The sequence below is a fragment of the Gigantopelta aegis genome, chromosome 10 (assembly GCF_016097555.1).
Source record: "Gigantopelta aegis isolate Gae_Host chromosome 10, Gae_host_genome, whole genome shotgun sequence".
In the NCBI taxonomy this organism is placed as follows: Eukaryota; Metazoa; Mollusca; class Gastropoda; order Neomphalida; family Peltospiridae; genus Gigantopelta; species Gigantopelta aegis.
Genome location: NC_054708.1, coordinates 85,314,925 through 85,340,905, shown reverse-complemented (window position 1 = coordinate 85,340,905; position 25,981 = coordinate 85,314,925). Strand labels below are relative to the sequence as shown.

General features: G+C 38.5%; 1 protein-coding gene across 1 annotated transcript in view; it reads right to left on the bottom strand.

Moving 5' to 3' along the window:
* Window positions 1–11,364: 11,364 nt before the first annotated feature.
* LOC121383115 (tetraspanin-18-like) overlaps window positions 11,365–25,981 on the bottom strand; it is a 66,068-nt gene continuing 51,451 nt past the window's right edge. The window contains exons 6-7 of the mRNA XM_041512906.1: window positions 22,254–22,337; window positions 11,365–11,633 (exon numbers count right to left, since the gene is read on the bottom strand). Coding sequence (XP_041368840.1) covers window positions 11,553–11,633; window positions 22,254–22,337 — 165 coding nt within the window. The 3' untranslated portion in view covers window positions 11,365–11,552. The remainder of the gene's footprint in view (window positions 11,634–22,253; window positions 22,338–25,981) is intronic.

Below are 25,981 nucleotides of genomic sequence, written 5' to 3'. Positions count from 1 at the left end.
CGGAGCAGAAATCGGGACTCGTCACTGAATCACACCTGTCTCCATCGCAGTTGAGGCCATTGTCGATGAATCTGGCACCACTGCAGTCGGAGTCGACGGTGTTGTGGTGTTAAGATGACACCTCGAACTGGACGTCTGGCACGAATTCCTACCTCACGTAGGCGGTTCCGTACGGTCTGGTCGGATATCCTGCGCAAACCTGGTATTGCTGCGGCTGTGGAGGTGGCAGTAGTCAATCGTTCCCGAAGGTGGCGTACCCGGATGTAGCGGTCCTGCCCGGGGGTAGTGACCCGTGGTCGACCGGATCTAGGGAGGTCACGTGTTGATCCATGTTGCTGGTAACGGTCCCACAGTCTGGAGATGGTGCTTGGGGACACATGGAATGCCCTGGCAACGGCCGTTCTGGATTCGCCTGCGTCTAGTCGGCCGATGGCATTGTTTCTCTCCGGTTCACTGAGACGTGGCATGTCCTGGATTGTCAACTGTCGGCCAGATACAGAGGCCAGGCAAGCGAACACCCTGCACTTTTATACTGTCGGTGTTCATGTTGCACGTGCAGACAACGCACGTGCAGTGGTGACATGGTTTGCACGTGGCTGCGTTTTTGCGAATATTCACATTTTGGAACTTTATTGTACAGTAGCTGCGTTTTATCGAATGTAACCGTGGGAATGTGTTTGGGACATGCAATGACCTTATATTCACAAAGCATGAACCGGTAGGAAACATAAAATCGGAGTTATAACCCATTTGTACCCTTTTGCGTTTCTTTTTTTGAAGAGTATATATAGCCACCCCAGCCTATTGGACTTGCATCACTTATTGTTTGAATATCAGTCAAACTATTCCATGAATTCAGTGACTCGAGTCACCATTTGAGATCTAAAACAGTGCCACTGTCTAAAAGAAGTTTGACGGTCCATCCTGACCTTGAAGATAATAATATTAACATAAGCTTTGCTGGCAAAATCATTTAGCCATAGAAATGCACAAATGAATGTCTAGATAGAGTCCAAGTAATATCATGTTTACGTTTTTGGATAAGAGGTTTAGGTATACATATCCACACATTGTTGTCTCTGAGTTTTTTGTGTGGACATTATATAACCTATATATTCCTTGGACGTACTAGGAACCAAATCAGATCTATCAAAATTAACAACAAATCCTAATTCAGACAAAACCAATAACAAAAATTCTTTGTCAACCTCAATGGATTTGCTTTTGAGAATAAAATATGCAGAAACCCACAACAACTTCTCACGGAAATAGGTTACAACACATCTAATAAGGTTACAAATATAATACGGGCTTATTGATAAACCAAAGGGTAAACCAGTAAAATCATAAGAGACATTATCCCAAGTAAAACAGAGGTAATCTCTATAGTTAACATATGCAGAAACATGGTAGAACTCATTTTTAATATCCAAAGTCACCAGGTTATTATCAGCAAAAATGTTTTCTAAAACAGTTTCAATGTCCTCATATAAAAAATGTGGGGCAGTTATACAATCATTTATGTGTCTCAAAACAATAATAAGTCTGAAAGATTTGTTCTTTTTTGGAACATGTAGAGGTGAAATACATCTGGGAGTGTCAGTTTCCTCTATCACCGTGAGCTTCAGTAATTCACAAATCTCAGAATCCAGACAATCGTGCTCCTGTTGAGAAAAATACCTGTTATTCAATTTATAATGTTCAATTGATTTGGTGAATGGTAAAGTTATGTCATCTTTCAACCAAGTGATAAGCATGTCATTTGCACCAATTTGTTTTCCAAAACTTAACTTTATCTGGTAGTTTATCAAAACAAAATCAAACTGAATCCTAGTCCTGACCATCTGAACTTCCAACATTTGGTAATGAGCTCTCATCGGCCTTTGGTTATGCGTTTTGAAATTGTCAAAAGCATCCGACGGTCTTGAAAATCCAAAACCACGTCTTGGAAAGTAACTACGAGTGCGTAGTTTGTTTTGTTTAATGACACTATTGGAACACATTGCTTAATTGATCATTGGCTATTGAATGTCTAACATTGGGTAATTCTGACACGTAGTCATAAGAGGAAACCCGCTACATTTTTCCTAATGCAGCAAGGGGTCTTTTATATGCACTCTCCCACAGACAGGAAAGAACATACCATGGATTTTGTCCAGTTGTGGAAAGAGAAAACCCAATCAGTGGGCAAGCACCTCAAGCACACAATCAACTGAGTTAAATGCCCCCGCCAACCCCACTTATTACAGTTGGCAGAAACTTATACTTAGTATAATACGGAAGCAATATAAAACTGTATGTTAAGAGAAAGCGGTACCATGGTGGAATAGGGTCTGGATTTAGCTCAGTCGGTTGAGTGCTCGCTTGAGATACTTGCGTCGCAGGATCGAACCCCCTCGATGGATCCATTCAACTGATTGGTTTTGTTTCTTGTTCCAACCATTGCACAACAACTGGTATGTGCTTTCCTGTCTGTTTGAAAGTGTGTATAAAAGACCCCTTTCTGTATTAGGAAAAATGTAGTAGGTTTCCTCTGATGACTACGTGTCAGAATTACCAAATGTTTGACATCAAATATACGTTTATATTAATCAATGTGCTCTAGTGGTGTCATTAAACAAAATTCTGCATAGTCCACGGATTTGTGTCACTGTGGTTGTTACTGTTGTGGTTCGATTTGGAAATTGACACACCCAGATGTATCGATCTAGAGTGGCGATGGTTACACTGGGGCGACCTGACCTTGGCCTGGCATTAACATTGTGAGTGGTGTTGTACCGCGCCCATAAAGCAGAGATGGTCTGTCTAGAGACGCCAAAGTGCCTTGCCACAGCTTGTTGAGTTGCCCCTACTTGCATTATTGCGTTGAGCTGACGTCATTCTTGGCATTATTGCGTTATAAACAGTGTCGTTATAGGTCTGTTTGAATCCCCGCTGATGTGGCCGTTTATGCCCCACCAATGGATGGTTCGGCATGCAAAGTTACAGAACTTCACGATGCACGAGCTTCTCTGAGGATTGCGCTTTTGCGTTTCAGTACAATTGTTGACCATGGCTACGTTTATGCGAATCGAACGTGTTTTATGTTTTTGCATCACCATTCGCTCACTTACTTGATTGTCTTTACGATGTCTTTGATTCTGTAAAAAGAATCCTATAGCATTATTTTTACCAATTTTGTTTCTTTTTTTGAAGAGTATATAAACCAAATTTCGTTCTTTTATCATCAAATAGATGATTACACCATTAAAATTACTATAAACGTTATTTTCGGTTATAAACGATAGGTTCTTCATTTTATAGTAAATGCTTCTTGTGGTATTAGTTTTTAAGACTGACAACAACAATAACGAGCAAGCACATGTAAACGCACAAAATGAAGTTTATTGCAACAAACCTCTGTTTAACATGAACTAATAATACATTTCACATGGCTGGTCAGGGCCGGTGAAACACGTGTATTTATGTTAACCTAAGTTAAAGGGACATTCCTGAGTTTGCTGCATTGTAAGATATTTCTGACTAATAAAATATTTCTACGATTAAAGTTACACATGAAATATCTTTTGTTATTTAAAAAAATTTTTTTAGGAAATAATATGAAATTTACCCCAGTACCAATATTAGAACGATCAGAAACACGTTGAATATAAAGCCACTAATATTTTATGCAGAAAAATATATTTGATATGTAATTACAATCGTTAAAAAGTATGTGTTAGTCGATAATATGTTAAAAATTGCAGCAAACTCAGGAATGTCCCTTAATATATTCATATAATTAATGTATTCTGGCTCGGATCCAGGATTTTTTACAGGGTGGGGTTGGGGGTCCAAAATTACTTATACACGAGAACAAACGGAAAAAAACAACGTTTTGCGCTACAGATAAGCACTTTACCCCCCCCCCCCCCCCCCCCCCCCCCCCCCCCCGTACTCTAAAGGCTAGGAAATTAATGGATATCTTTTTTTTTCAAAAATAATATTTCCATAGATAATAGTAAGAGATTTGCTTTTCAAAAATTGTTAAAGCACATGGAATGCATTGTCAAAACATTCAAAGTCATAACCACCTAGTAGAGGCACTTATAGCCTGTTTTGTTTGTATTATGTGCCCTCAAATTATTTTCTGGCAAAATTTGAGACCCCCGAACTACCCTCAGGCCTGGATCGATGCCTGCTATCACATTCACATGCTATACAACAAGTAGTACAACTAAAAACTTTATCAATATCTAAACAGAAAAATATTACAAACAGATATTAAATTCCGAAATGTACAGTATTTTTACACATCAGGATGAAAAACTAATAAGTTATACCCTTTATTTACAAATGCACATTAGACTAATAATTTAGCGGTTTGTAATAGAACCCAAGAAAACCTCATTTACATATATGGATATTGGGTTTTGTTTGTCAGTTAATACTAATATACATTTTACACTTATACGAGAGAGGGATGAAATGTTTTTAGCCTAACTATGATAGAGTGCTGCTAGAGCGATGAAACTTGGTAGGCATATAATTCAGCTCTTCTGATGACTAATTACCCATTTTGTTTCAAGTTCACAACATCTTTGGTAACTACAGCAGGACTTTGAAGTTCAGAGGCATCAACTTTTCGTGAAAATGGAGAAACTGAGTACCGGGCCGTCATCAAGTATATGAATTTGAAAGGGTAAATTTCCACGCAAATCCATGCCGACATTGATCATGTGCACCAAATGGTGAAGGATGATAGACGATTGACTATTTGCTCCATAGCTGCTGCCATTGGCATCTCCCATGAGCCAGTCGAGAACATTCTAACCAAAGAACTTGGAATGTCAAAGGTTTCTGCTCGATGGGTACCACGCCTTTTGAACCCTGATCAAAAGCACACCAGACTGACCATGTCTATGAAAAACGTGGCACTTTTTGAAGCAGATCTGGCTGATTTCATTGAACGTTATTTGACTTAGGATGAGTGTTAGGTCCATCACTTTGAACCAGAGACCAAGAAACAGTCCATGCAGTGGAAAACCCCGGCGTCACCTCCTCCGAAGAAGGCAAAGGTCGTATCATCTGCTGGAACAGTTATGTCCTGTTGTTTTGGATGCCAAGGGGGTTGTGTTTGTGGACTACCTTCCAAAGGGCCAGACCATCAATGGGGAGTACTATGTCAACTTGCTAAGGCAGCTGTGTGAAGCTATCAAGAAGAAATGACCGGGGAAGTTGACTAAAAAGGTGTCTTGTTCCACCAGGACAACACCCCTTCTCACAAGTCCGTCATTGCAATGGCGCTGTGTCCATAAACGTGGGCTTCGGCCTCATTCAGTATCCACCATACTCCTCTTATCTGACACCCTCGGACTTCCATCTCTTCCCAAACATGAGGAAACACTTAGCTGGCAAGCATTTTCATGCTGATGATGAGGTTAAAACCGCCGTTCAAGACTTTTTTTGAGGAGCAAGAGGAAACCTTTTACAAAGCAGGGATCTAGGTGCTGCAGCACCGCTGGCAGAAATATGTGGACCGTCAAGGGGACTACGTTGAAAAATAACTAGTAAAGAAACTCATTCCAAAAATGCAGACTTCTGTACTGACTCTCGAACAATGAAGTTGTGTTCCGAGAACGTGGTGATTTGTCTCTCCCCCCCCCCCCCCCCACCCTAGGGGCTGTGCTGCGTACGCTTGGGCCTTTGTCCAAGTATCGCATTGAGCACAATGGCGACTCAGCGACTATCACGCTACTCTACGGCGCTGATAGGAAACGACTCTCACCCAGCAGAAGACGGAGGAGGCGACCTAAGACTACGCAGGGGGGGGGGGGTCTAACTTGGCGTCTCAACCGCCAGGGGCGGCCCCACCTGTTCCGAAGAGGAGGACGAGACCCACAGGGGCAGTGCAGGGTGACCCAATCCCGGTGGCTAAACCACCGGGGGCGATTCATTCTGCACGGCCGCACCCACCTACTCGACTGAAGCACTCGCCAGGACCGGCCCAGGGGGGACCAAAGCTGTCAGCTCCACTGACAGTGAAGCTGTCAGCTCCACTGACAGTGGCGGTCCCTCCTGTAGACGTACCAGCGGAGATGGAGACGGGACATGTGGTCATTACTGACCCCCCAGCCAGCCCATCAGCACCTCCGGCAGTTGTTGCTGTTCCAGCGGCGGTCCAACGGGAGCCCAAGAGGAGGAAGGTGTCTGCGGCTACCGTACCAAAGACATCCGACCATCCCGACTGGACTCTCATTTGCGACCAGCTGTCATCAAGGTACCGGGGAGCGGTCATCGGCGATTTCACCGACTGCACGCACCTTAAGGGACCTTGGGCTGACATGCACTGGTGCCATCTTCAAACTGGACAAGGGAAGTACCAGATCCAGACAGCCCTACACTCAAATCAACTCTACGTAACGGCACAGCAGGACGGACTGTACAGGCAGGGACTCCTGATGCAATCAATGTCCAACGCCACCATTCACCGCATCTTGAAGATGGTACTGCGGGACATATATCCAGGAGCCATCGACAGAAACATCAAGCTGTTGACTGAAGGACTCCCCAACTTCAGGCCTGAACAGTCCATCACTTCGCCATGAGTCCTGCTACGCCAACCTTATCTAGGGATTTTTTGGGCTTAGTTGGACTTAAAAACATTTTGGCCGTGGCTCAAAATTCTTATGTTTATTTTTTTAATTGCTCAAATCACCTTAAAAATATTTAGGCCGAGCTGTCAAACTTACTTTTGGATTTAACTTCTTGGTCCGAACATGATTGGGATGCAGTTATTCTCCTTAGACTTAGGTTTTCCCACAGGTAGAACCAAGGAATCGAACATCAGCCAATTACATCGCAGCTTTTACTTGGTGTCTACTTGTCAGTCCGCGCACTCGCTGGACCTTTACTAAATGGTTTTATTCCAAATTCTACCCACTTCAAACTTACCTGACTTCTGTACTGACTCTCGAACAATGAAGTTGTTCTGAGAACGTGGTGATTCCCCCACCCCCGCCCGCCCCAGGGGCTGTGCTGCGTACGCTTGGGCCATTGTCCAAGTATCGCATTGAGTACAATGGCGTTCTCGGCTACTATCACGCTACTCTACAGCGCTGATAGGAAGCGACGTTCACGGAGCAGAAGACGGAGGCGACCTAAGACTACACGGGGGGGGGGGGGGGGGGGGGGGGGGGGGGGGGGGGGGGGGGGGGGGGGGGGGCGGGGGGCAGTACCAGCTACAGACAGCCCTCCACCCAAATCAACTCTACGTGACAGCACAGCAGGACAGACTGTACAGGCAGGGACTCCTGATGCCATCGATGTCCGACGCGACCATTCATCGCATCCTAAAGATGGTACTCCGGGACATCTATCCAGGAGCCATCGACAGAAACATCAAGCTGTTGACTCCCCAACTTCAGGCCTGAACAGTGCATCACTTCGCCATGAGTCCTGCTGCGCCAACCTTAACTAGGACAGGTAACCTCCTTTTCTGGGCTTAGTTGGACTTAAAATTTTTCGGCCGAGCTTCAAAATTTTTATGTTTAGTTTTTTTATAAATAGTCCAACGCACTTCATTTTGGCGCCCATTCAATTGATCAAATCACCTTAAAACCTTTTAGACCGAGCAGTCAAACTTATCTTTGGATTTAAATTATTAGTCCGAACATAATTGGGATGCAGTTATTCTCCATAGACTTAGGTTTTTTACAGGTAGACCCAAGGAATCGAACTTCAGCCAATTACATCGCGGCTATTACTTGGTGTCTACTTGTCGGTCCGCGCACTCGCTGGACCTTTACTAAATCATTCCCAGTCTGGAGCTCCACGCGGTAAGACGTGTTTGTTTCACTTGTGCACACTGCACATGCTTTCGTGTGCTCGACTTGGGGGTCCTTCATTTCGTTGTTTTTGTCAGCGAAATGAAGTTTACTACTGGGATGTATGCGGCCATTGGAACTGATTGAACGCTGGAACGCTCCTCGTTTCGACAGTCTGCACCACCAGGATGGATTCTTTTTTAGCGAGATTCCTTGCCTCCACGTCATTTCTCCATCTGACTGTCGACTTGTTTTTTTTCGTAACTCGTATGACGGCCATTCTGCAGAACGCCACGGTTATTCGCGTTTAGTCTCTACATGTCCGAGCCTGTCCTAGCAGCACTGGAATATTGACCGCCCCACTCTAAGAAGAAATAGGAAGCGGGGTCGGCCCCTACTACTCTTTTTCTAGACTTTACCTTGCTTTATAGTGATACCATCTCATATCCTCCGGAGTCGGGCCCGTCCGCACCACTATACCAACCCATGACGACTGGACTATACCCTAGTCTGATACTCTGTCTCGTTCAGACGGATCCGGATTTTCAAGATCTGTATTTCAGCACAGCACTAAACCTTCAACGTCTATCGACTGTCAATCTAGTGGTTTTCTTGACGGGATGCAACCCATCTCGTCCCTTTAAGCTGTGCACCCAAACGGCCTTATCGAGGCCACTCACATGGACATATTGATCAGACTTTATACTTTTAGATCTGCGTTCAAAATTTTATGTCAAAATTACTTCTTTTTTTAAAAATATTATTAAATAGTCCGATCCTCTCTTCTTTCTCTTATTTAGTTTTGGACTGTCCTTCTAAAATGCTCCAAATTATGTAAATATTCGGCCGAGTAGTCAATTCTTTTTATTTTTGGCTTGTAACCTTTTCCTTTTTTTTTGATTTATTCTATTAACTTTTTTACTAATTGCTATTTTCAAAATTCTGCCCATTTTCACCCCCCCCCCCCCCCCCCCCCCCCCTTCATCCCGAGTCAGGCCACCGATCTTATCGGAGGTCGGACTCGGGATGGGCGTTTTCGAAACCCTAGTGGTATATGGGCACGTTAAACTAGTTATCATCATCATCATTTACTAAATGGCTTTATTCCAAATTCTGTACACCTCAAACTTACCCCCCCCCCCCCCCCCGCCCCCTTCCTGTCCTGGACTCAGTCACTGGCGAAGTCAGAGATTAAGCCCATGATAGGCGTGCGTGAAACCTTCGTGGTATATGTGCACGTAAATCCTTATTACCTACCTACCTATCAAACTTACCACCCCCCCCCCCCCCCGTCACTGGCGAAGTCAGAGATTAAGCCCATGATAGGCGTGCGTGAAACCTTCGTGGTATATATGCACGTAAATTCGTATCAATCAATCAACCAAAAATGCACGATAGTTAGGCTCAAAAGGTTTCATCCAACCCTCGTACAATGACCGACTAAATGAAAATGAATTAAAGATCAATATAACAAATAAAAACAATCAACGTCTTTGATCGTAATACAATAATATTATGATTTTACAAACCACTGAACAGGCGCGGGTCCAGAAATGTTTTGTGCTAGAGTGTGTGTGTGCGCATGCGCGCGTGTGTGTCTGTCTACATACAGCTACTTAAATGGAAGTTGTATATTATTAGTGAATGCTCTTTAAAATAAGAGAGAAAAACTATTATTTCCTTCTGAACAGGGGTTGAGACCCCCTGGATCCGCGCCTGCTGAAATATGAAGCACACAGAGTGTATTTGTAAATCCGTGACCATGCTTACCACCCTAAATAACATCGTGGCTGATGCCCATTGCTAAACACAAAATAATTAAAATTTAATCTCCTTTTATATTTTATAAGGGGGGGGGGGGGGGGGGGACACAGCACATACTGTCCTGTGTATGCTATATCAATAATTTTTAAATGGTTATATTTATTTGTATTTTGTTATGTTGTATATATATATTAATAAGTAATAATACACACCAAAAACTAAACACACAAAACAATATCTCTTGAAGTTAACTAATGAGAGTTTGGTTTTGTTCATTATGACTGATGACTGCCACTCAAATGTTATGTTTGGTCGATTATTTATGCAAACAAGCATCGGTAGTCTGATCGTAGACGTGGTGATATTTTAAAGGTGAGACACAAAACTTGGCTTATTGAATAGCTGGCAATCTTCACAGGGGAATCTTCTCCATTACTGGTTGTCTTCATACAACTACGAATCTTCAATTATTAAGGATATCCAAGTGTCTTGTTAAGTGATTGTATTTTTGGATTATATGATTTTGACCAAAAAAGAAAAGGAAAAGAAGATAAACAATGGACATAAAGGTATAATACGATTTAGTTCAAAAAAGTCTGCATAATATGCATTTTATTGCTTGACATATTCTAATACCTATGTATTAAATATAGCAGAAATATAGAAGTTTGACAAGACACTGCATTAATGATACTAATATATCTCAAATACGAATTACATATAAAATGACAAAGATAATTATATATTAAGGGCTTTAACTAATTTTAATATGTTAAAGCTGCAGTCTTCGTCGTTTGATTACAATACATTATCAATAAGTGTATAGCGCAAGAGACAGCCTGAGTGAATCTGTTAATGACCCACCTGTTCGGACCGATGCGGTCATATAGCAAACAACTGAGACGGAAATGTTCTAAATTTTGGAGTGAAAATAAATTCTTATACAATGTATGTTCGTAATGGTGTATGTTGTCAGTGCCAACGAGAACCCGTTCTACTGGTAATGTTCTTTTGAAGTTGGGCAATTTAACATGAATTTCAGTGTCAGATGAGATCTGTGTAGTGAGACCTTAATGAAAAACATAGAATTACTGTTTATCCCGAAAAACATGTTTAGCAAGCCAAAATCAGAATGTACTAGTGTAGCATCCTTATAAAAGGTCATTTCATTGCTTTTGTTTTTAACCAAGCTTATGGGGGCCCTCTTATTATTATTTGTTTTGTTTGTTTTTTGTTGTTTTTTTTGGTAGGGGGGGGGGGGGGGGGGGGGGGGGGGGGGGGGGTCAATAATTGATATGCTAGTGTTCTTACATGTAATATATAAATAGACCTAAGTGTCTAACACTGAGTTTCTCATTGTATGAGGTCAAAGTTCAAGTTACAAAGTCAATATCCAAATTCACCCTAATGTCTGTGATTTTATGCATAATGCATTTTTTGGAATGTAGGCCTACAGTCATAGTGACAGTTTTGATGGTATTGTGAATACATAACATAGTATTCTACTATCAAAGTAGAATTCGTATCCGCCATTAATAATGTGTGAATCTTCAGGCTGAAATATACAGAACCCCCCCCCCCCCCCACCAGGATTTCAACACTTCATTGTGAAATGAATGTTGCCCATAGCAACCATTGATGAAAACTAATATTTTTAATGAACTAACTAGATAATTAGCTTCTTTGTATGTTCCTTATATCAGAACTACCAAAAAGGTCATACATTACCATGTAGTGGCTGTTTGTTTGATGGCCATCTATTGAGTGGATGATCAAGGAGTAACAATGTGATATGAAGTTTTATTGGATGGTATGGTGCATCTATCTTTTAATGTATTGTTTAGAATTTTTAAATGCAACTTTTAATTCTATAATATAATGGTTCAACACATAACTGATTGCCAATTTGCTCGAATAGTTGCGTTGCTGACAATCGAAAAGGACGGTTCCCGCAAAATATTGAACCCCTTTTTGTTGTAATTACTATTCTCTCATTATATAAAAATCTTCTGGAGACTTTTTGACTTTCGGGAAGAGGAAACAAGCAGCAATCATAGAAAACAACTGAAACGAAAACAAAATAATATCCATTCAATTTCTGTGGAAAATAAAACAAATATGCATGTAGTAGTAATCTGCCGTCCTATGTTTCAATCAAATTATTTTTGTTAAAACACCATTACAATAATTCATTAAACCATGGGGTGGGACGTAGCACAAAAATAAAGCGCCCGCTTGATGTGTGGTCGGTCTGGGATCGATCCTCGTCAGTGGACCCATTGTGCTATTTCACATTCCATCCAGTGCACCACAATTGGTATATTAAAGGCCGTGGTATGTGCTATCCTGTCTGGGATGGTGCATGCAAAAGATCCCTTGCTACTAATGGAAACATTTGAGTTGGTTTCCTCTCTAACACTATATGTTGAAATGTTTGAAATCCATTAGCCGATGATTAATAAATCAATATACTCTAGTGTTGTCGTTAAACAAAAAACATAAAATCATTAAAACATAAACTAAACATAAAACATAATATAGTAACTTGAAAAATTGTATTATCACAATTTTTACCCAAAAATAATTTGCAAGTTTTTTTTTCCTCATTGGATGGCACTGTTGTCATTAAGCAAGTTTGGCAAATGTTTTTCACGTGCCACATAGGAAAAGTAAAAGTGTCACAAGCCCCCACAGTTACAAATAAAATACACTTAATCTCTGTTACAGTATGTTCCAAAACATTAGACATTAGATCTGAGCCCCAGTCCACGAAGCGATCTTAGCAGTACTGTCGCCGTAAATACCTACCATATGTTCATATTATAGACCGGGAGCCAAGTGAGATTTAATTGTTGCGAGAGTTCCAAAAGGTTTGAGGTGGTTGAGGTGTAGAGGGACCCCAACTGACTACAGAAACCCAATTCTTAAGTAAATATAGTGCGGGAGTAAATAGGGGGCTCTACTGAAATTACCCCCAAAATGGGATTTAATTGTTGTGAAAGTTCCATCCAAAATTCCTTTGCTACTTATTACAGGACATCTCACTGAGCCCAAATCCACAACTTAAGAAAAAATATTTTGCGGGAAAGGCTACTTAAGAAAGACTCTAATTGCTGCTAATTAGGGATTTAATTGTTGTGAAAGTTCCATCCAAAATTCCTTTGCTACTTATTAGAGGATATGTCACTGAGCCCAAATCCACAACTTAAGAACAAATATTTTCCGGGAAAGGCTACTTAAGAAAGACTCTAATTAGTGCTAATTAGGGATTTAATTGTTGTGAAAGTTCCATCCTTGGAACCAAATGTAAAATGTAGAGTATGCTCACCCGATTCAGAATTACCAATTTAAGATAAAAAATATTGCGGAAAAATGCACTTAAGAAGAGGTCAAATGCTAATTAGTGCTAATTAGGGATTTAATGGTTGTGAAAGTCCCATCCTTGGAACCAAATGTGAAATATAGAGTATGCTCACCCGATTCAGAATTACCAATTTAAAAAAACTATATTGCGGGAAAGACAAGATAATGACTTATAGCATCACTGTGAAAGGTGGGGTTTTTTCTTTAGAACATGGATGTAGTATATCAATGGATAGCTTTTGGTGAGTATTGTACAGATAAGTCAATATTATGCATGAATATGGTATACAGAGTCATAAAACATGTTAATAGCCATTTTCTAAAATTAAATATAGTTTTAAAAGGTCTCTATTTTTCCTTCTAAAAACCTATGCGGATTTAGTTGATATTACCCGGTATACAATTTATACATGCCTAAATTATCTCTATTTCTTAGGTAAATTAAGAGAATATACGACATTTTGTATTATAGTGAGCATACTATATTACCTGCCCATAAATATTATGTGTGCATTTCAACTAAAAGGTTTCACTCAATATTAACATCATCATCCAATTCATCATCATCAAGGACAAACGTGTGTCTTTGATGATAGAAACATGCCATTTTACATTTTAGGACATATCTTAGGAAATATTTTTGAAATAGCAACATTGGAGGTTTATTCGGTGATTGTTGTGGCAGCCATTTTCAGAATGGTCATTTTGGCTGCCATGGAAGCCAGTGTAGGTGTCAGAATTGAACATACGAGTATTTATTGCTATATACACACTTAATAACACAGATTTGCATATATAAGTCCGTTACACATCTTGTAGTTTACTGCTTAATGACAATTTCATGTTGTTTTTTCTTTAAATAGCTAACATAGTTTATACTAGACTAGTATTTCAAGGGCAGCATCAGAATTAACGCCATCAAACACTGATTATTGGAGAGCACCTCTTGGTCAATACCGATGCACTTTAGAAACTATCTATGGGGAACCAAATGTGAACACCACACAATTCATCAGGAACATACAAATCCTGATCTAAATTAAGAGCCGTAACCAACAGTGTTTGAACGCAGAAGAAGAAGAAGAGAAGTGTTATGTCCACCATATCTCTTTGGGGAAAGTGACTTACATATTTAATTGTGTTGCGAACATCGCAGGATTCATATTACACTGGTTAGTACATATGCCCAATGCACATATTGCAGGTATGAACCTCGTAGGTCACATGAGTCAATGTACCAGGAATAATTTTTGAATGGTATGGTTTTGACGAAGATGAGATTATTTCGTGGCTATATTCCACGATAACCATCAGCCAGGGAGTACCACCCCTGAGAGGAATGTGCCTATCGTTTCTCTTGTATTCCTGTTTTTTGTAACGCTGCCTATTCATCACTCAATGTGTGTAGTGAAAACGGAAGTTCGCATTCTGAATCCCAACCAAATATTCATAATTATCCTGGACCACCTTTTGAATGCCAATGACAAACGTATTGAATGTATATGTCTATGAAGTTATAGTGAATATCACTTAACTGTGTTTCTCACTTGCCTTCATATGAAGATGGCAGCATTCAAAGTGGTAGCAGATCTATATTATTGATGGTAGTGAATTAGTGGATGTCCTAGTATATATATAGACTCCTTTCCCAAAAGTCACCAATGTGACGCATCCCCACCCTCCTACAGTAGAAGACATGTATGATTTATACTTCATCAGTCAAAGACTGCTGCAATGATAGAGCCGAATCATGAACCCTGTTCCAATTTTGTTTTTCAGTTCTGCAGTTGGAAATAAAAATAATGCTCTTTCTTTAAGCATTTGAAAAGCAAACTTCATTTTGCATACAAGTATTTTATCAGTATTGGTTTCTTGAAACAACACAAACTAGGTGACTTTCAGTGCATTTGCAAGATTTGGCGACACTTAATGAATAAAATGTTGATGTATATGCTGAATTTTGGCAGGGTGCTTCACAATTAAAAAACCCCATGATAACCATTCTTTGCTGTTGCTATTGACCAGGAACATGAGGAGAATAATGCTTCTATGAAAGGTGGTAGCAGAGCTGGAGTCATCTATGAAGATTAGTCAAAAGTTGAAATATCTCAGACACAATGAATAGACCAAATACACACAGAAGACATTTCTAAGAAATAGCAGATTTGGACATATGGAAAATATATTTAAAGAAAGCAGCAAATAGATGAGGCATTGAAGTCCAAGCTTTCAATGATATGATGAACAGACTTATTAAGATGGGCAATGACAAGTATGGTATATTTATGAAGGAATGGCTTGTTTCTTAGATCGTTTCGAGATTAATAATTTTTTCTTCAAATGACTTCTAGTTTATAATAAATCCAAAGAACAACAGCATCTGTCTTGAAGGAAGACTGTTCCAGGCTTTATTACATTTCTTGTCAAATACAGACACATTTTGCTTTAAGTAGGTGATGCTGTCAGTGAAGGACATTCTAATATCCAAATACACACAATGGACAGTTTTCTTGGTTCTGCCTTGGAGTAACATAGAGCTAGAAAGTTTGTTTTCTTCAATGACTGGCTAGTGCATGTCAAACATTTGGTCATATAATCTAAGAGGAAACCACTATAAGTTTTCGTTTTGGGTACCAGGCGCGGGGCACTGGCTGAGGCAGGAAAAACCATTCAAAGCTTGGGTTCACCTAAGGGATTCAATCCTTTCGACTCAAGCATCTCAGGTGAACGCTGTACTTACTGAGTTAGATCCTGCCCCCAAGGAGAGGTAGAAGTCAGTGTGGACAATTCTACTGTAGGCCATTAATGCATGTCAAAAATTAAATTTATGTCGCTGCAAGAAATGGTGTTGAAATGTTTCAAGGCTTTTCTATTATGCAGAAATATGTGAAGTATGTTACACCAGCAGATCCTGGTGGTACTGGGTGTGTAACCACTTTTATGACATACTAGTATTTGCTTTATTGTGACAGGCTGCACGGTCGAAAACTATTTGTTATTAACTCTTTTAAAAAAATCTTTAATATATTTTGCCTTGCAACAAGGGGCCATCTATAAAGTACATTTGCCCAGAAAGGGGGGGGGGGGGGGGGGGGGGGGGTTAAAAGGGGGGGGGGCTCGGGCATTACATGGGGAGGGGTACATACGTCAAAATGTATTATTTTATTGGTGTCAGATGGATGCAGTCCATGCTCCTAATTGTGTCCGATGTACTTTTCAGCATTGATGACAAACATCTCAAAATGGCTATTAACATGTTTTATGACTCTGTATACCATATTCATACATAATATTGACTTATCTGTACAATACTCACCAAAAGCTATCCATTGGTATACTACATGTCCATGTTCTAAAGAAAAAACCCCACCTTTCACATTGATGCTATAAGTCATTATCCTGTCTGAATCGGGTGAGCATTTCACATTTGGTTCCAAGGATGGAACTTTCACAACCATTAAATCCCTAATTAGCATTAATTAGAGTCTTTCTTAAGTAGCTTTTCCCACTAAATATTTTTTCTTAAGTAGTGGATTGGGGCTCAGTGAGATGTCCTCTACCAAATAGCAAAGGAATTTCGAATGGAACTTACTTTTACAAGAATTAAATCCATAATTAGCACTAATTAGCATTTGACCTCTTCTTAAGTGCACTTTCCCCACATTTTTTTTTTCTTCTTAAATTGGTAATTCTGAATCGGGTGAGCATACTCTACATTTTACATTTGGTTCCAAGGATGGAACTTTCACAACAATTAAATCCCTAATTAGCACTAATTAGTCTTTCTTAAGAAGCCTTTCCCGCTAAAAAAAAAAAAATTCTTAAGTTGTGGATTTGGGCTCAGTGAGATGTCCTCTAATAAGTAGCAAAGGAATTTTGGATGGAACTTTCACAACAATTAAATCCCATTTTGGGGGTAATTTCAGTAGCGCCCCCTATTTACTCCCGCACTACATTTACTTAAGAATTGGGTTTCTGTAGTCATTTGGGGTCCCTCTACACCTCAACCACCTCAAACCTTTTGGAACTCTCGCAACAATTAAATCTCACTTGACTCCCAGTCTATTACAATAAACCAGGGAACTAAGAAAAAGATGACACTGGTGAAGAAAAATTTTAAACAAAGAAACTAAGAAATTGAAAACACTAATTGAAAATCTACCACGAGAACTGTATTTTAAAAAAGTGGGAGACTTAAAATTATAAATGACATCAAATGTGAAAATGGGAGGTTTTCCTTACGAGAAAATGAACCATAAGATATATGTATTGATATGTGCCATTTTCTTTCACTCAAACATCAATTGTACATTTTAATTTGTTTGATAAGTAATGCAATGTGTACCTGTTTTAAGTTGAGACTCACAATACTAGTATTTATCATCCATTAAAGGCTTTTGTAGGAGATATAGCTGCACTACAATTTGCGATATCGCCTGCGATATTCTCCGAGGAGATATCGCTTCTTATAATCTTGATTGGTCAAATTTTAATCACAAGACAATATTTTGGTACATCACTGTGTATATTTCAGCGCTAAACTATCATTAGTGACGTCACGCCACTGTCGTTTTGCTAGTTAACGAATAGTTTGCTAGCTGCAAAATATAGTGACATTCAACCCACATTACTGACATTGTTTACAATTGTCGCAAATGAAAAGAATGATAATGAATGATAAAGAGAATACCTCCCTCGTGTCTTGTGATATCATACTTTATCAGCACTTGTTGATAAAAGTATAAAAATCCTCGCCAAGCCTCGGGGAGTATCCTCTATTTATCCTATACCTTACCAATACTATCTATGTCATAAACCCATGGGATAATTTAGTGTATTAACCCAGTTAATAATGGTATGCAAATTTGAAAGGTCTTTAGGTAATAATGTTTGCTGGCAATGGGTCTTTTGTTTACAAGCCAAGCAGACCTGTATACCAGAGCGTTTTCATAAGATTTAGTTCAAATGTGTGACGTCAAACTAATTTGTGATAATCGTGGTGACATCATATTACTGATGGAGTGGACTTTAGTACTGTAATTTACTAAATATCGAATGAAAATGATATTTTAGAATTGTTATAGGATAAATAGAATTCGCTACTCGTGCTTTTTAATATGTAAAATATCAACCTGATCTAGTTAATCGGTATGGTATTTATCTCGGCAGAGCCGCGACAAATACCGACAGATGCACGTACTGCAATGCTGCTATGTTTTAAGTATGAGAAAAGCCTCAAACATCCCATTCTGTGAGTAGAGATGTCAATCTCTCCCTCACAGAATCATGGACAGTTATCGGCATTTCTCGTCTACTTAGAGAGGACTGAAGAACGATTTCAATAATTTATGGATTATTCCAATACTGGAGGCCATGCGCATCTTTGAACCACAGAACTGGGCACAGGAAAAAAAAGAGGCTTTGGATAAATTTGGGGAGGAGAAAGTTGAAAGACTGTTCTGTAATTTTTAGGCCATTCTGGAAAAGAAAGGATATGACAAGTTGGAAGCAGCACTGGAGTGGTCAGTTCTGAAGCAGCATATCCAACGTTTACAACTACTTGAAAATAAGTCATTGCCACACCTCATGCTTTGGCAGAGAATCATGAAACAAGATCAAGGAAACAATAGATTCCGTAATATCCTAGCTCTTGTCGAAGTCCAGCTGGTTGTACCCATCTGCACTGATGAATGTGAAAGATAATTTTCTCTAATGGGTAGGGTCAAGAATGACTGGATAAATCGTCTGAAACCTGTGGCTGGACTCATGTTGATTTCATTGAGTACTGAAACTGTCGACTATAATACAGTTATGCACTTGCACTGTGGTATAATGTAGGGAAGCAACACGACGCCTTGGGGTAAGGCCTTATGGGCCAAGGGCAGTGAAAGACCCCACAGACGGTCAAGATGCATGGGTGTCAGATCATGAAATTGATTAATCATTCAAATATCTATGAGCAACAGACAACATAACTTGCAGACAATAAAGTTCATTTACTTGATATAAGCTTAAAGTAACATAACTGTGAATAACAAAATTGTAATCATGACCAATAAACATTTCCCAGAATGATACATCTTTCTAAGTCTTACACTGCCTGCAGAAGTACTGTGACTTCCAAGACAGATTGCTTTGACAAACAGATTAAATTGATAAAGCCATTATTGTTGTTTCAAAAATGTCTTCAAGTCAAGGAAAAACTCAACACATTAATCATAGCCAGTTTTAATGTCATCATTACAGGTAAGAATGTTCGTTTGCAGGTAGTCATAATGAGCAGGTAGTTAAAACAATGTATTTCGAACACTGCCTGTACAAGGATGACAACACATTATGATGGCAAGACACGTTGCTGGTTTGAGGCATTGATAAACAAATAATTTTAGAGTAAAACAAGTAGTGAGACTACAGGAAGGTGGTCAAGACCAAAACAATGCTATATCTACGGTACAGATGTTGTCACCAACTCAACACGAATGTAAATACACAAGCTTTCGCCCGTCAAATACAAAAACTGTTGACAAGTTCCATATAAATGGTATAACAGGCAAGTGTGTTTAGTATTCTATGTGTGAATGAGATCAACAGTTCAAGATAGGTGAACACCATTTGTGAAGAATAGGTTTGTGTTCTCACCGACAAGGTAGATACTTTAGATTTAAGGGTAGACATTAATTGAATGAATACTAATGAAGTTATACTTTAACCTTCTGACTACTGCAGGCGAGATATCTCGCCCGACGTCACGTCAGTCGATATACTGTACACTGTATACAGTGCATTCCCCAATTCATATTTCCCGCCGTTTTGCACACGACACTCACCGGAAACGGAAATATAATTAAAGAAAAAAGATTTTTTTTTCAAAATGGTGCTTTTGTTTTGATTTTTTCAATTGAAAATACCTTGAAATTTTGAGTTCAAAAAGTGGTTTTCGGCAAGTATTTTCGCTTGACAACAATGGCGGCACGTCGCGGTCATTTTCAGGGATCGATAGCTGATTGTGACAGCTAATTTGATAATAAATTTGATCGTTTTACCAACAACGAAAATTACCAAATACTGCAATATGAATCTTAGTTCGGGTTTAAAAAAAAATTCTGGTCAGAAAACCACTGTTATCGGGAATAATGGACATAAATACTGGACAGCTGGCCACAAATGCCCGTAAGTAAACGCAACTTTTTCAATTTTTTGCCTAATTTTAATCACCATTAGCCGATCTAAAATAATAAAAATTACAAAAAAAGACACGAAAATAATACTTACCGATTAATATATGAACTTTATTTCATGTTTTTATAAAACATATATGTGAGTAAAAATTATAAACTTGTACCCACTCAACGTGGTTTTAGTTAAAAATTAATCCAGTAGTCTAAAGGTTAAGCACCCAATATTTACTGTACACATATAGATGGAGTTTTCAACAATAATATAGTAGTTATTGATCTATAGAAAGATGAAACTGATTCAGAGGTCTTGGAGAATGACATTCCATCTTACCGTAACATGATACAGATGAAAAGAATTTACATGATGTACAGGGCCCGGTTCCATGAAGCGATCTTAGCACTACTGTCGCCGTAAATACCTACGATCGGGACCTTAATTTTTGTCTATGATCGCCAGCCTGTTTCACGCTAGGCGTACCCTACTATTGTTGTAAATTACTGTGAAAATTTAAAATTGGTACGAGGCAGTTGTAAACTACTAACGTAGATGTCAAATGGCAGTTAGACGATGATTTTCTAAGAAGGATGCTAACTGTTTGTGTAAAAATGGATCTAATATAAATCAAATACGTTTTATGAAACTCGGCGTTCTATGAAAAACATTCTAGACCATACCTTCACACGAAAATACGAGAGATAACTCTCATGTTTTATACATTCGGAAATTATCGCTTTGGAAATAAACTGACAAAGTTACTTGATGAATGTCCGATATCAATGAATACATCCAAGATGTTCCGAAATATAACATCAGCAACAGAGTGAGAACACTGATGAACACTGACGAGTGTTCAGTGGGGGAAGGGGGAGAGTACTCAACACTGCAACAAGCATAGCCAAACCACATAAAGATATGATTTCACAACCTGGAATATTTAGGTAACTTGGTATGTGAAACTAAATTATAATCACTTTCAGACAGTCAGAGTTCCTAAAAGGCATTAAGATCCTAAAAGAAAAACCGATAAACGTTCCAGACCTTGCGAAATATTTGTAAAATATTAATATTTATGGTGAAAATGTGTATAGGATACTATTTTACCCCAACATCAAGCGTCTAATGAATAATAGCAGAAGTTTTTTTTTGATGTAGAAATTTATTTAAATGTACTGTTTTCATCTGGCAACGCTCCTCGTGTAACCAATGGTCGACACATTAACAAACATTGCGACGGTGTGTGTGCTCTCGTAATATGTGGGATACGAACCCAGTACCTAACAGCCTTAAATCCGATGACCCAAGGAAGATGTGAAGAATACACCCAAAATGAAGAAACCTTTTCGATTCAAAGTGTGAGACCATGTGCAACTAATTCATCTGAGAAATTAATTCACTGGGGAATATGATGAGAGGTGGTAAGGAGAAACCTTCACCATCAGACAAACCCTACTATGTGGCGGACTACCTCTGTATTGAGTAAAGGACTATGACTTGGGAATAAAAAGTATAATATTATCAATGTCATAAGAAAATTATACAATTGATAAAACGTATAGGTTGGTCACAAAATATTCTCTAGTGTCCGTAACCATACTCACAAATGAACTATTTTAAAATAAATATGTCTAATTGATTTTGTTTCAACACTACCAGCTGATACATCCGGTCATAAACAATCAGATCTGTAGCTGATGAAATAGAAATCATTAATAATCACCTATCTGAAACTTCTCCTTTTTTCTCCAAATAAAGGACATGTTATTAGTTTTGTTTTAAAGAACCTTTATATTGATGTATGAATGCTTTTGTTCATTGTATTAGTGTTTACTTGGTGTTACTCAAATCTTTCAATTTTACAATGATTATTACACCATTACTTTGTTGGAATACATTAAAATAATTAAATAAACAATGATTTAGCTAGCTTTTTTTGTTAACCCCCCCCCCCCCCCCCCCCCCCCCCCCTAAAAAAAAAACCGCAACAAAACATACATTGTGCAATGATGTTATTGTATCAGTACAGTGATGTTATTTGAATGTCACTGGATTTCCATGATTTTCAGTTACAGAAACTGGATTCCCAGATTTCTGTTGGGTATTTTTTTAAAAATAATCCTTGGATATAATTAATGTTATACTAACCTCAACAACAGCCAAGGCAACGCCAACTACAATGAGGTATGCCACGAACTGGTTAATTCTGTTCGTCAAAGCAGCAAAGCAACCCTAAAAATAATATATAGATATAGATATATATATACATATGCGAAATGACACGGATGGTCACAGAGGACATGCACCAAGTCAAAGTTGATGACAAAATAACTGGGATGTGGAGGTGGACAGATTTTAAAAATTGTTTTTATTAAAGATATGAGCTGCCAGATTGGGAAGATATGAGATGGAAATCACAGGAGAGAAAGGAGGCAGTATGGTGTTTTTTTTAAAACAACAACACAAAACAATCAGAAAACAAAAACAAACAAAACATTAACAATGAATATAGAATCACAGCGGTGGTGCAATGTCTGCAAACATTATTTAAAGGGAAACCATATTATTCGGTCAAAATAAGACATTTTATCTTTTAAAAATTTTCACATATAAAGATATCCATTTATTACTGAATTGTCCCAAACCCCCCAAAATGTATAAGTCACCATACACAATGTTTATCAATGGGCCAAGTGTTCTAGCTAACAATAAATATAAGGGTGCTGTGCCATGCCGCATTTTGTGCCGCCCTGTCCCTGATTATTGCTGCCCTGCCCTAATTCATTGCCAAACAAAAGTAAAAATCATGCTTTTCTCTCAAAACGGGTACATAGAGAATACTAAACGCTTCCAGTGTGAGACATTTATATTACAACGAGTGTTTTTAATCTAGTGTAGGGCGCACGTTAGTCAATAATATTCTTATACACCTGACCTGACCTGACCTGGCCACATTTGATTTGAACGCGTTTTTTTTAAAATGCTAAAATGTTATTCCTTTGAATTGAATTCTATGGATGGAATATTCCTTTGATATACCAGTCGTGGTGCACTGACTGGAACGGGAAATAGCTCAATGGGACCGACGGGGATCGATCCCAAACTAACGGCACATCAAGCAAGCGTATTACCACTCGGCTACCAGCCACGTGTAGATCATGTTCAACAACATAAAGGTTTTTCATTTATCATCTTAGAAACAAAGTAAATGTGACTAATGCATGTATGCATATATAAAATATCTTTATTAATCATGTAGGTTACATTGCTGGTTATTTCAGGGTACACGGACAAACTGATGGCCATGCTGTGTGATGGAGTGATATCAAATCCAGCAGAACTTTCCTCTATCTTGGACTCTTTAACATTCTCAGCTTTCTATGTTCCAACTTTAAGTGACCAGACATCGAAGAAACCATAGCTACACGCAGTGCTGTATCCATAATTGTACATTTTCCACAGTTGCACCTAATTACAGAATATTGATGTTTGTGTTCACATTCAGTTTAATTAATTTTATATCACTGAAGAGTTAGAATGCTACATAAAAGGTACTCGTGTGTCAACAACTAAGACTTGCCTGTTTTTTTTTTTCTCCAAAAAGTGTTTATTAAAATACCAAGTGAAATAATATGGAATGACTAAATTGGTACATAGTTTAATTCAATGCTATTGGTGATGTTTCAATGAAGGATTATAACAAAAACATTATATTGTTCTACCAATGTCATAATAGATCCTAAAAATCCAAAATCGATTGTATGGGAAAAATTAATTTTTTATGGCTTTTATTCTGTCCCAAGCACTGCCCCATGGCAGATTTTCTTTCACTGCCAATACAACAAAATATTTTACATCCAACAGACAATGATTAATAGTGTTCAAAATAGGCACTTGTCCTTTTATCCTGACAAGTCAAAATGCAAGGCATGAACAAATGTTAGCAACTTATTTCGAGGGCTGTAGGAATGTGTTCTGACAAAAGTTTTTTTTAGTACAAATAAACACTGACGTGAGCAACGGAACTAATTTCACCTAGATAACACACATATACAGAGTGGAGATGTTAAATGAATCTTTCGTTTAAATAGTTTTAAATATGTCAAGTATTTACTGATAATAAAATCATATCCATTTATTGCTTTGCAGTTGCAGAAATCATTTCTTTATGTACTTTGTCCTTATATAATCAAGTGATAGTTTAATTTTCATATTATATAACAGGGCTAGATCTGGCACTTGCCAAATTCGCCAATTTCTGAGTTTCTTAAACATTTTAAGTTTGATAGATAATTTGGCGAAAGTTTCTGATGGCCAAGAACTAGCCCTGTATACAGTGTGTACCAAGTAATATATAATTATGTAAATAAATATTCCAATAAAACTGTTAAGAATCTTGTCCTGTTTTCTTTTGTACACATTATTATTCATTATAAATAATGAAATCTGCATGCTGTCAAGTTACTTGTATTATTACTACTACAATACTAGGCATATATTCTCAGATGTCACCCACCCAATTGCTAAATTTTGAACAAATTGGCTAAAAATATTTTGTCTTTTGTTGATGGAACTACAATGACCCAAACTAAAATAATCACAAAAAACATTTCCAGGTTTTGAGCGATTGTGGGATAGCAGCCTACATGTTTAAATATCATATACACGAAAATATGTGACCATTGAAAATGTCTAGACTGAGATATTTTGTCTGAAAATATGACCCTATATTGGCAATAAATTAAATATAACGGGGACCAGAAAAATACATTATTTGACAATGTATACCATCTCTATAATTAAGATCAATTCCAAATTTGTCTTACCAACTTTCAAGATCGGTGAGTCGTCTTTCGCCATCTGGGTCTTTTTTGCTTACCACTTCAATACGTAGTAATTTGGCTCGCTGGATCATCGTTGTTGTATTCAGGCTCAAATTGATTAGGAAGTACCTCTAACAAATTTTCTCCTTCTTCCATTAGACTAGATGGACAAATGTGATAAGACCAAAATGTCCAAACTAGCGTTCATTAAGAATCAGCTGTTTGTCGAAAAATCATTCTCTGTTGTCGCCATGTTGACCTACTAACAGAATGAGTGGAATCCGCCGCATGCTATCAACCTGGGCAGTGTTTTTATATCCCAAGGTATTTTATATATATATATATATATACACACACACACACACACACACACACACATACATACACAGTGTGTTAATGCTCCATAAGCCTGGCTCTTTAAACAAACACTACTATAATAATATTGAAAGCTAAACAAAGTTATTAATTATGCTGCTCACATTAATTATAAATTAATTATAAGAATTGACAGCAAGTATTTTTTCGCGTATAAAAATATGAATCGAAAGAACTATGCGCAGTCTGAATTCCCAACTCTCACTCTCTGTCTCTCTCTCTGTCTGTCTCTCTCTCTCTCTCTCTCTCTCTCTCTCTCTCTCTCTCTCTCTCTCTCTCTCTCTCTCTCTCTCTCACCCCCTCTCTCTCTCTGTCTGTCTGTCTCTATCTCTGTGTGTGTGTGAGCGCACGCGTGTGTATGTGTGTGTGTGTGTGTGTATGTGTGTGTGTGTGTGTGTGTATATATATATAATGTATGCTTATAAACTAGAGTACGTCGTATTTATGCCATGAAGAAAGCAGGATCAATCCCAGAAAGTTTGAATAGCTTGCCCATTACGGTATTAATAGAAATAAACATGCAATGATTCATCCCTTTTTAGCGTAATCATTTGGAGAAAACTGAAACTGACGGCAAAGTTCGTTGCTATCACTTCAAAAGATTGTGGTTTCCTCTACTCGACAGGAAACACAGGCGCGGATCCAACGAGGTGTCACAGCGGTCACGTGACCCCTCTG